Here is a 12,846-nt window from a genome sequence, read left to right as displayed (position 1 = left end):
ATATGATTGCATAAAAGCTAAACAACAGAGCAAAATTCATGGTAAAATGTAAATATATCAGATCATATGGATTCAAGCTGCTCTTTTTGTTACCATAGCAAAGCAAAGCTTATATGGCTTTCAATTAAGGACTTAGAGCCTTTCATTGTCAGGAAAGAGCCCTTTCAGATGGAAACACACAAACACATAACATAAAACTTTAATTCTGAAATAATTAAAATTCAGAAGATTCTTTTGGAGAGAATAGCCATGAAGGAGATGGCACCGGGAGGCCAGTCAGCATTCTGGCCTGCTCTTGTGTCCTGCTGGCTTCAATGGGACTTGACTCATCCCTGTGAGAGAGGAATGTCATTATACAGCCTTCGTATCAAACACCCCTGCATGTTAGCCAGTTTCACTGCTTTAATGGTACCACAAGAAAATCCACCAGCTGCAATTTAGTGTGAAAAGATCAAGGATGTTCAGGGATAATGGGTGCCACTTAGGAAAAGGAGAGTGAACACAGATAGCCAGGTCAGAGGACTCTTACTTTTGAAAAGTACTGCTTTAATATTTGTAGCAAATTCTATAGTCCAATATTAAAATCTAGTTGATGATTACATGTATATATGGAGATGTTTCCACTTTTTTAGATAGAAAAGTAACTGTTATTGTAAGTGCTTATTCTGAACACCATCATTAACAAATCCAAACGTTTTGTCAGCCAGAATTCTAAGGGGCAGTTCACTCAGGACATGTTCTTAGGTTTTGTTGGTGTTTTATTTTTTATTTAATTTTATTTTTTTGCTGACAAATCTTTACTCTGACTGACACACATGCAGAGAGGTGCCATATTAACCAAACTAGATTAAGAACATTAAGTGAAGAGAATAGCACAGTTCCCTTCAATCAGGGTCTTATGACAATGGAGTACTGCCTACATCTGTGCTCTCTGGATCATCATGACCACCTGAGGTTATCTTTTATGTCATCCTATCACACACGCACACTCAGAAAACTTAAAATAGTGATAGCGGACAAGACAGATCGAGATAGCTCATGTGTGCCAGTGTGTGTGTGTGTGTGTGTGTGTGTGTGTGTGTGTGAACAGAGAGAGAGAGAGAGAGAGAGAGAGAGAGAGAGAAAGAGAGAGAGAGAGAGACGGGGTGAGAGGTGACTGAGGCCTCCCTGAACCCATGAAATCAAAATTGGAGTTGTTTGCTTTGAGGCTATCTATCTGTTTGCTTTAAGGCTATCAACATTGTATTGAACTTCTAAAAGGTGTCAAAAGTAAGACAGCTCATCTTGCACTTAGGGGCATATGAACATTTAGTCCAATCAAATGCTTTTTATAATAAGAACGTTCCTTACCCTTTGACTAACAAAAGCGAGCAGCAAATCCTGGTTCACAGCTTTGACGTAAACTAAAAGTTATTAGGTATTTAAAAACAAGAGATGAGGTCATCAATATGTCCTGCCTTAAATTCTGGTTTCAATTGGAAATACATCAACACAGGAAAAAACACTGTGCTTATCAAGCCATTATTATTGGGTACTTATGCAGACTAGACCTACTGTTAGGAATCAGCACTGAAATCTGTTTTAGCGGAGATTACTGTGCTTAAGCTATTTTATAATAACACATTTCTCTGTACAAGTTCTATGTGATGGTTTATCAGAAAATACAGTTTAATCAATATTTAACTGCTTTAGAAAATATAATAATAGTAGCAAAAATGCATTAGGGTACTATCTGTCTTGTCTGTAGCTACCATATTTTGGCATATGCTAATCCCTGGTCAGGCTGCTGGATGGAATTGGAAAAACCATCTTGGTTAAACCATAAACTTCTCTATACCAAACTGTGTCCATTTCAGTTGACTCAAAAGGGTTTTTTAGAGAGTTGTGGAATGCATCACAGCTTTAATCAAAAGTGTAAACTGGTGTACGTAGGGAGTGTCAGTGGAGTCAGTTTCATTAGCACTTTCTAGCTCTCTGACAGCTCCAGCAGTTGAACAGTGACAGGTGGCAGCTCCTGGAGACATATCCACTTGCAGAGCCACACTTCACAGCAGTTTCTGGACAGTTGTGCCAGGCCATGTCAATCTAACACCTCTGGTATTGTTTGTGGTTCTCAATATTACATTAGATTCTATTAAACTTTATTGTCATTGTGCAGAGTACAAGTACAGAGCCAATGATGACATTGCAGAGAAGGAAAAGCTGTTTCTTTGCCAGTGCAAGCTGATTTGTTAATCATTTCATTTTAGAATGTATTTCAGCATATCAGCTTTCAAAGTAAGTGGTTGAGCTAAATATTTTGGAATTACTGCTACTTCCATCATTATTTCAGACAAGGGTGGGTGGGCACAAAAAATTCAAAGGGATACTTCCAAAATGCAGACCTAATGATATGACAGCCTTGGGCTCCATAAACAGCTAAATAAAAAATAAAATAAAAATAAAAATAAAATAAAATAGTGGAAGCGGCCCACACTTTTTTAAGCCAATAAGAAAACTTGACAATCAGAAATACTCTTAGCCTGTGCATCCTTTTATGCATTTGAGGTTTGACTGGTTAGCACAGTCCAGATAACCCCTGCTGGTAGATGCTGTAACTACACTGTTCTGGGGCAAAGAGCATCTTTCTCTATTAAAGGCTATTCGAAAGTAGCTGTGTATTTAGACAAAATTATTTTTTGCCAGCAAAGCAACTGCTATTGATATGAATAGGAATGCTGGATAGTTCTGTCTAGGTAGGCTGGGCGTTTTGCAGAAAGTATGCGTGGGGAAGTATAATTCAGTGGTTAAGTTTGGCTAAAGTTAGAAAAATGTCTGTAATTGCTTACAGCACCTTTAAAAAAATCTGGTCACCCTACCACTGAAGCGGCAAACCCCCAGCTACTCTGCTAGCAATACAACACAACTCCAATTAACGCTCCAATTGAAAGCAATAAAGTTGTCTACACTGAAAATATTCAGACACTTTGCATGTTCTGAGAAGCACGTGTTTGCAATGCATTATTAATTATAACAGGAGCTCTCTAGTTTTGCCCATTGTGTTTCTGGCTTTCTATGTAGAGGGGTGTCATTAGGAATAGAGGAGGAACAAAGAGAGAAAACAGGTTTGAACATTTTAAAAAGCTTCTGACATTTTTTCATCTGATAAGCCCAGAGCAGTTGAACTGCCAATCAAAAGTGTGGTGGGAAAAAACCCTAACTGTTGATGGAGCTTGTGTTCCTGTTCTGACAGAATGACTGAGAAAAAGCCCCATCCTCAGGCTAACAACACTTTCTCTTATGGACACATTCCCAAGTTTTTAAAAAGATAGTGGAAAAGGAGCACAAGTCATAATAAGGCAACTGACCGAAATTAAACACACATACAGTTAAACTGAAATGGATATAACTTATGGAATAATTGAAAAAAGTTCATTTGAAATTTTCCAAACAATAATGTTCCATAAAACTCAAGAAAGGCAAAACACACTGTATAGGGCATTGTCTATTGCCCCAGGAAATTGTAAATGAATAAACTGTAGACAGACAGTGTCTCTGGCATTGCAGAATTTTTTTTTTTTTTACACTGAAATATTCACCAAAAGGTTTTTCTTGAAAGGTGCACATAAAAGGGCTACAGTATAAATCAAAGGCAGATTGAGATTGAAAGAGAGGAGTAGATTGTGACAGGATGCTTCTCTCTCTAATCCTTCTCCTCTCCCATCTCTCTCTCTCTCTCTCTTTGAACCTCACTTTTGTCATGCAGCCTAAGGCAAAGATGCTTTCCATACATTTAACACAAAGGTGAACGTTATTTTCCAAATGTCAGGTATGGTATGGAGCGGAGGGAAGGGCAGAAATTTCTACTTAATGATATAGAGATCTTTGAGAGTGCTGTCCATTTTAACTGCTGTTTGGTCGATTTCAATAACCTACAACTTAAAATTAGGTGTCATAAAGTTCTAAAGGTCCTAAGGTTTCTCAGACAGGCACAGGTTCATTATGGGATTGGTAACTGATGTTAAATAGAATCACTAGTATCCAGACAGATACTGTACATGTAAGGTACGCAAAAGTTTGTTGCCTTGTTACTGGATGATTTCAAAGTTAAGGGTGATGAACAATGATAATAGTGAATAAGGGTAACATATGAGATTTTTTGCCCCTTTTCACATTTTGCAATATGCTGTGATTATAACCCTCAACAAATGAGATTTCACCAAATGACAACAGCTAGAATTTGGTAATGTACAGTGCATCCGGAAAGTATTCACAGCGCCTCAATTGTTCCACATTTTGTTATGTTACAGCCTTATTCCAAAATGGATTAAATTCATTATTTTCCTCAAAATTCTACAAACAATACCCCATAATGACAACGTGAAATAAGTTTGTTTGAAATCTTTGCAAATTTATAAAAAAAAAATAATAATAATAAAAATAAAAAAAATCACATGTACAGAAGTATTCACAACCTTTGCTCAATACTTTGTTGAAGCACCTTTGGCACCAATTACAGCCTCAAGTCTTTTTGAGTATGATGCTACAAGCTTGGCACACCTATTTTTGGGCAGTTTCTCCCATTCTTCTTTGTAGGACCTCTCAAGCTCCATCAGGTTGGATGGGGAGTGCCGGTGCACAGCCATTTTCAGATCTCTCCAGAGATGTTCAATCGGGTTCAGGTCTGGGCTCTGGCTGGGCCACTCAAGGACATTCACAGAGTTGTCCCGTAGCCACTCCTTTGTTATCTTGGCTGTGTGCTTAGGGTCGTTGTCCTGTTGGAAGATGAATCTTCGCCCCAGTCTGAGGTCCAGAGTGCTCTGGAGCAGGTTTTCATCAAGGATGTCTCTGTACTTTGCTGCATTTATCTTTCCCTCGATCCTAACTAGTCTCCCAGTTCCTGCCGCTGAAAAACATCCCCACAGCATGATGCTGCCACCACCATGCCTCACTGTAGGGATGGTATTGGCCAGGTGATGAGCGGTGCCTGGTTTCCTCCAGACATGACGCTTGCCATTCAGGCCACAGGAAGAGTCCTGGTGGTTCCAAACTTCTTCCATTTACGGATGATGGAGGCCACTGTGCACATTGGGACCTTCAATGCTGCAGACATTTTTCTATACCCTTCCCCAGATCTGTGCCTCGATACAATCCTGTCTTGGAAGTCTACAGACAATTCCTTGGACTTCATGGCTTGGTTTGTGCTCTGACATGCACTGTTAACTGTGGGACCTTATATAGACAGGTGTGTGCCTTTCCAAATCATGTCCAATCAACTGAATTTACCACAGGTGAACTCCAATCAAGTTGTAGAAACATCTCAAGGATGATCAATGGAAACAGGATGCACCTGAGCTCAATTTGGAGTGTCATGGCAAAGGCTGTGAATACTTATGTACATGTGATTTTTTTTTCCGTTTTTTATTTGTAATAAATTTGCAAAGATTTCAAACAAACTTCTTTTGCGTTGTCATTATGGGGTATTGTTTGTAGAATTTTGAGGAAAATAATGAATTTAATCCATTTTGGAATAAGGCTGTAACATAACAAAATGTGGAAAAAGTGAAGCGCTGTGAATACCTTCCGGATGCACTGTAAGCGTAAATTTGCATATTTGAACAAGCAATTGTGAGGCCATAGATCTATTGTGAAAAAAAAAAAAAAAAAACTCATTGTGCATCTCAAACAGCTTTCAAATGTTGAAGAAGATGGCCAGGAATGTGTGGTGAATTTCCCCTGACCTGTCTGGGGCCTTGGGTAGCACACCAAAGCTGTGGCCTTGTAATGAACTCAAACACAGCTTTAACAAGACATCGACCTCAAGAGCTCCAGGGGTCGGATGTCAGAAACTCACAAGTTCAAAGAGTTTCTTATTTCTTCTGCCTCTGGACAAAACCAGAACACTCAGTAGCTTGCTCATAGACAGGAGCCTCATCTCCAACTCTTTTTGGAAAATCTGGTGTATGCATGAAAGCAGAAAACATTTTGAGAATGACATTAAAATACTGGTTACACGTCTAGGCTGTTTTGGTTGGAGAATGAGCAATAAAGGTAACTTAATCCTCAGCCAATGGCAAATTTACATTTCACTGTTTTGTATAGAGAGGAATTCCCTTTTCATATTCCTTGCAGCTGTGCTTTGCAATGGTCCATTAATGATTGCGTCATTATTTTCATCTCCAAGCACTGCAGACACCACCCACCCAGCAGTATGGAAATTGAGCGAGAATACCTGAAGGCTAGAGGTGGCCCTAAACCTGCTCAGACAAGCACCTGCTAGACCCTAAAGCTTCAGTAGCAGACTCCCAAAGACAAATTAGCAATTCGCATCAACCTAGTGTTTGTGTTCCTCGCTCGGTTGTGGCAGCCGCACCCTTCTTTCACCGAGTCAATGCAATATATATATATGTTTCGATGTGTATTTGTGTGTTCGTCACCCCCCACATTGAAAGGCGTTCCCCATGAGAGTTTGTTAGTTCGCACGCAGCCATAGCAATGCAGTACATCCCTTTTTCATCCACTTCAGAGTCGCTGGTGTGTATCGCTACCAAAAAAAAAAACAAAAAAAACAGAACACTGGGAGGTACTTGAAGCATGCAATGCAAGCAGGTGCAGGTTTACATCAAAGCGCCACGTGGTTTAGTAATTGACTTAATCAGACATAACTATATCTGATTAAGCGCCTCTGCCTCCAAGACAACATCAGCTTCATATAGTCCACTGTAAGAGGGCAGAGAAAGGCTGATCCACTCCTTATCCACAGCTCAGTTCATCACACGCACACTAACACCCTAATCATCCACATGGGTGAGAGATTAATGGACAGTTACACTGCAAGCAGATGTGTAATTATGAATTATGCCACTTACTCACTCGGCAAACATAGCAGAAAAACAGGTTCCGCTTCCAGTAAGTTATCATGTAAGGGGCAGGGGTTTCAGTTAGGCACTTCGAAAATAATAATGCAAACTGATAGGAATAATACTGTATGTGGAAGTGTAAATTAAAGACATCCTATAACTATATGACTCATTTGTAGGAAAACAATGAAAGCACTGATGTCTTGGTGATGTTATTGTGAACGGTGTCATCTACTGTTTGTGTAAAAGGGCTCATAATCACTGCTCTTGCTTTAAGTACAATGTTCACAGATAAAGGTCATTTAACTAATAGTTCCAACTCGAAATTCTGATTGGATGAGGCAGGTTCAAAGCCATTGTAAAATCCAGATAAATGTTCAATTGTGACTGCACATTCTAAATTAAAGGGAAAGTTTACCCAAAAATGAAAATTCTGCAATTAGTTACTTACCCTCATGTTGTTCCAAACCTGTAAAACTTTCTTCATAGAAGGTAACGGGAGGAATTCACTAAGAATGAACTGTGACCGGTAAAAGTGCCGGTTATTTGCACGCACTGTGTCTGTGCTGGTTTAGTGCCCGATTCACTAAAGCAATTATGCAGATCAGGCAATGGCACAAACGCACCCAATTTGCATGTGCAACTCTAATCTTGCGGGCCAGTTATGAGTGCTATATTGCAACGGATGCGGCAGACCACCGCGATCTACCCCCTACTGTGATCCAGACACCTGAATTATCTCTTTAACATGCCAAAAGAGCAGTTGACTACACCGCACGTCTGAATATTTGCAATCATTTGATCATTATTTTGTATGATTAACAGAAAATGTACTCAAACAGCTCTTCTAAATAAAATAAATTGCTTTCATCTGGAGGTAATCACACAGCAATAGCGGCAGACAATTTTTTTGAATGAAGTACAATCTATAAGTAGCCTAATTTACATAGCAAGGAGGCATGTTGGGGGCCTGGGTAGCTCAGCAAGTAAAGACGCTGACTATCATACTTGGAGTCACAAGTTCGAATCTAGGGTGTGCTGAGTGACTCCAGTCAAGCTTCCTAAGCAACCAATTGGCCCAGTTGCTAGGCTGGGTAGAGTCACGTTGGGTTAACCTCCTCGTGGTCGCCATAATGTGGTTCTTGCTCTCGGTGGGGTGCATGGTGAGTTGTGCGTGGATGCTGCGGAGAATAGCGTGAAGCCTTCACACGTGCTAGGTCTCCGCAGTAACGCACTCAACAAGCCATGTGATAAGATGCGCGGATTGACGGTCTCAGACGCAGAGGCAACTGAGATTTGTCCTCCGCCACCCGGATTGAGGCGAGTCAATATGCCACCACACAAGGACTTGGGAATTGGGCATTCCAAATTGGGGAAAAAAGGGGGAGCAAAAAAAGAAAGGAGGCGTGTTTGAGCAGAAAGGAATCACAATTACTTAATTTTAATATTCAAGACACAGCGCAAATTCAGCGCTGATTACGCCTGCTTAAACTAGATTGCAGGTGATTTGTAACCAAGCACGTGCAAAAGTTGCGCAACTGTTATGTTTTCATTTTGGGGGAAACTCATTTGGGTTGATTGGTAACAGCATACAGCTGGGCTAATTAACTATTTTACTTGGAAGAATTGTTTATTCCTGTTATTAGTATTAATAAAATTACCTATTGTTGTTCATTACTTTTTTAGACAGTGACATTGTTTTATTACCTGAAACTTCATTATAGAAATTCTGGGAAATTGAATTTTAAAGACAATTGTGATGACCCTTAATTGTTTTATTTTTAAATGGAATTTCCATGATCCAGTTATTTTCATGGTATTACTAATTTTATATCCCATATCTTCTGTGGCTTCCTTTTAACATTTTTAGTAAAAGTAAAGTAACATTTTCTATTAAAGGAAGTTTTGATGATTTTAGAAGAGAATGTGGTATAGAAAGGATATTAGACTGTACAGTGAAGCTTACATAAGGATAAACATAAACCTGTGTGGCTGTGCTTCCACTTTCACCTACATATGAATACAAACAAACTCAATCTCACTGTCATTCGCATACACAAACACACAGCGCTATGACGACAACTCACTGACAGGGTTGATGATGCTGTAACCCTCCCACCTGATGCAGCTCTATAGCATCAAAGGACCATGAGATGAGCAAGTTCCCTCGAGATGTGACTCACCCGAGACTCCTGGCTCCTCTGATACAAAGACTCACCTCTCACACTGTCTCTGATACCTGGCAGACCGTTAACAATTCCCAGTTCTGTGTACATTTCACACAACATCAAACGGAGAGAATGCACGACTGGAGCAAGGAAAAGGCGAGAAGCCTCTGAGGGGGATTTTTCTCTCCTGACTTTAATGGTGGAGCTTTTGTGTATAAGGGGTGCAGTAGTACACTCATTTGTCAGAGAGACCGGCACTGTGATAGGGTTGCACCCTGCGGGGTGCCTGAGGTCATCAGTAGCGGCTGATCTCTAATAGGTATGATTCTCCATTGGCCTACAGGGGAAACCAGGTAAACCTTTGGCCCAGAAGATAGCATCTATGCCAGGGCTGTACAAGCAGCATATCTCATCACTAAAGCATGGAAACACTGTGTATTTTTCTGCAGTAGTATGAACATGCACAGTTGTGCGCATACAAATCTTTGCACACACTGGATAACAACCTGCCCAGTGCACTACTACATTAAAGCAACAAGCCCCAATTAAGAATGACACGAAGCAGAGATATTCACTTAAAAATGACAGTTTTGTGTAACATCCTATCTTCTAAGACACCCTTATCTGGTTTGTTTTTTAAGGCAGCATAAATATATCTTCTTCTTTTTTTCATCTTAAACCTTGTTATAAGGCAAGACATAAGCATTGTTGTCATTAAATATTTGCTTGGTTATCTTCTAAGCTCACTTAAATTTGTTCTAGATCATTAGATATGATGTGATGGTGTCTTGGAAGCCTGTCTGAAACCAGTTTTCTTAGAAGTTACCTTCATACAAAAGTGCTTTCTGTCAAGACATTGACTGACTGGGCATCGAGGCAGCTGCTTTCATTTTCGGACACTGCTACAAACTCCTTTTAACACAGCTCAAACATAATTTACCGATTTTTTAAATGAATTTACAGAATGCTATAGGGAACATAAATAGAAAACAGACATTTGTACTTATGAGTCACTGGGTTCAGATGTTTCTGCTGATATGTTTTATTGCATTGTCTGTGCGAAAATGAGGATGTAACTCCTGATAGATTCCTCTGCTGTAGAACTGAACGCTTTCCAAACGCTCATAGGATTTATGTGTGCATGTGCATATCGGAATGTGTGTGTTCTGCATATGTTAACAAACAATTCAATTCAATAAATATGCAACAGCGATGAGATCTGTGAATAAGAGGGCAGTTGTTTATACACCTATGATAATAGTAAGCATGTTAAAACAAGGACGTATAACGGCAACTGTGTATGTGGTTTCGTCTTGTTCTTACTTTGGACAGAAAAAGAAGGCAATTAAAATTAATTACCAGAATGAAAGAATAATAGTTTCTGGCATAACTAGAAGATTGGACCTGTTTCCTTGAAGTGTTGATGAAACCATGTTTAGGCAGATGCCAGCTCACTTTTTGGAGCAGAGGGAAAGCTCTTAGAATGTCAGCTATCGCACAGCTACTGCACACAACCACACACAAAGACTTGTCATCACCCAAATATCAGATGACAGATAAAAGATTTGTATTAAAATGGGATGAGAAAATGGGATTTGTATTTTTATTAAAGGTGAAGTGTGTAATTGCTGTGCAACTAGTGTTGCCAAACGGAATTGCAAAAACAGGTTTTCCAAACACTCACCCCATCTTCCACTGGTCGAACAAACAGATAGTCCCAGCTCAAACTTAAGCTTCTGGTTGAGCCATTGTTGCTGTGTCGGGCCAGCTGGGATGCTTAAACAAATAGAGCAATGTTACGATACATTTTGACAGTTGTCTCTGCATATTTTTAAACTGGGATAGTATTTTAACATTGAAAACTTAAAACATATCATATCTGAGAAGCATACACACCTTGCAAGAATCTCCTCTTTCATTTGAGTTGGGGAGTTAAGGAGTAAATTGCACCATACTAGTCCTTACTTTCCTCCTAATATCCCGTTCACACCGCAAACGATATTGTGGCTTGCTGTCTCTGCGATCGGTGTCGCTGTTGGGCATTCCAATTGCTGTCGCTTTAATATTATTGGTGGACTGCATGTCTGGATATAGTAACTTTGGAAATTCTGATTACAGATTATACTGCCAGTAAAACTAAAATATCATACTTATTTGACGAGGAATCAGTTCTATTACTTCTAAACATTAAAATTTTGCAGGGGAGAGAGTTTTTATATAACTTGCAGCAGTGTTCAATGCACCTTATCATGAACAAGATGAACAATCTATCAATGTATGAATGTAACACTCGAAATTCTGACATGGTTTTCCATGGATCATTATTATTAGGCTATATCCATGTATGTGGTTACAGACAAATGAAATAGATCAGTGATATCACTCACAGAAAATGTTATCTTCTCCGTCTTGCCTGCACTCGACTCCAGTATCTCACACTCACAGCAGACGGGAGACATCTTCACTCTCATTAGTGGCTGTTCCCGAAAGTCGCTCATCATTTGCATAAAGTTAAACATTTCTCGACTTTGTCTTATCACTCGCCACGACAACCTCTGTCGCCAACGGTCACTGTTGCTCCAGATGTCTCTCTGTTCTCACTGAAAATGAATGGGATCATGTCGCTTTGTCACTCAAAGTCGCCAGCAGTTTGAACGGGGCTTAATTAGTCAGTGAATTGAGCACAACATCACCGTTCAGCTGGGTTCATCTACAATTACACCTTCCAAAATGGTCAGAAATCTAGGGATAACCATCGACAACCAACTCAGTTTCACCGAACATATCTCAAAGACAGCACAATCATGTAGATTTACACTCTACAATATCAGGAAAATAAGACCCTTCCTCACTGAACATGGCACACAATTCCTTGTTCAGTCACTTGTCATATTTAGACTGGACTAAATACTGTAATTCTCTTTTAGCCAGCATTCCTGCTCCGCAATTAGGCCCCTGCAAATGATCTAGAATGCAGCAGCATGTCTGGTCTTCAACGAATCAAAGAAAGCACATGGTGCACCACTTCTTGTCTCTCTACACTGGCTGCCAGTTGCTTCATGTACCAAGTTCAAGGCTCTGATGCTGGCATACAAAACAGTCACTGGATCTGCTCCAGCTTACCTAAAATAATTCCTGCAGAGCTACGTTCCCACCAGAAGTCTGCGGTCGGCTAATGAGCGGCGTCTTGTTGTACCAACACAAAGACGACTTTTGGCTTCACTGTACCTCAGTGGTGGAATGACCTTTCTAACTCCATCCGTAAAGCGGATTCCCTCTCTGTCTTCAAAAAATGGCTAAAGACATCTTTTCAATGAGAACTTGAATCGCTTATGTTGTATTATTCCTCTTTTGTAAGTCGCTTTGGATAAAAGCAACTGCCAAATTAATAAATGTAAATGTAGTCATTATTATAAGATCTCGGTTCTCCAGTGGAAGCCTCAGATATCACATGTAATCCCAGAGATGGGTGGAGTAAGGTGGATCTAATCTAGCTGTCCCCTCCCCCGCTTATGTTTCAGGTCCCTGGCCCTTGGGCAGCAGTACTCATCCCTTGGATCCCAACCCATCCTGTGTGGCTCCATTCCTGGCTTGGTGCCCAAACAACTGCGCTTCTGTCGCAATTACATTGAGATCATGCCCAGTGTAGCAGAAGGAGTCAAACTGGGAATCCAGGAGTGTCAGCACCAGTTCCGTGGCCGCAGGTGGAACTGCACCACAATTAAGGACAATCTAGCCATATTTGGTCCAGTACTTGATAAAGGTATGGCTTAGCAGCACACATTGAAATCAGAAGATATTACCAAACATATAATTTCAGAATTGCAATTACAGTGAAG

The 12,846-nt window shown here is 40.1% G+C and overlaps 1 protein-coding gene across 1 annotated transcript in view; it reads left to right on the top strand.

The window, feature by feature from the left end:
* The window catches only part of LOC127427492 (proto-oncogene Wnt-3-like), a 36,818-nt gene that overhangs the window by 9,346 nt on the left and 14,626 nt on the right, over positions 1 to 12,846 (top strand). Inside the window, exon 2 of the mRNA XM_051675141.1 lies at positions 12,529 to 12,770. Within this exon, the coding sequence (XP_051531101.1) occupies positions 12,529 to 12,770 (242 nt within the window). The remainder of the gene's footprint in view (positions 1 to 12,528; positions 12,771 to 12,846) is intronic.

This window comes from Myxocyprinus asiaticus, chromosome 36 (genome assembly GCF_019703515.2).
Source record: "Myxocyprinus asiaticus isolate MX2 ecotype Aquarium Trade chromosome 36, UBuf_Myxa_2, whole genome shotgun sequence".
NCBI classification, from domain to species: domain Eukaryota; kingdom Metazoa; phylum Chordata; class Actinopteri; order Cypriniformes; family Catostomidae; genus Myxocyprinus; species Myxocyprinus asiaticus.
This window is presented reverse-complemented; position numbering and strand designations above follow the sequence as displayed.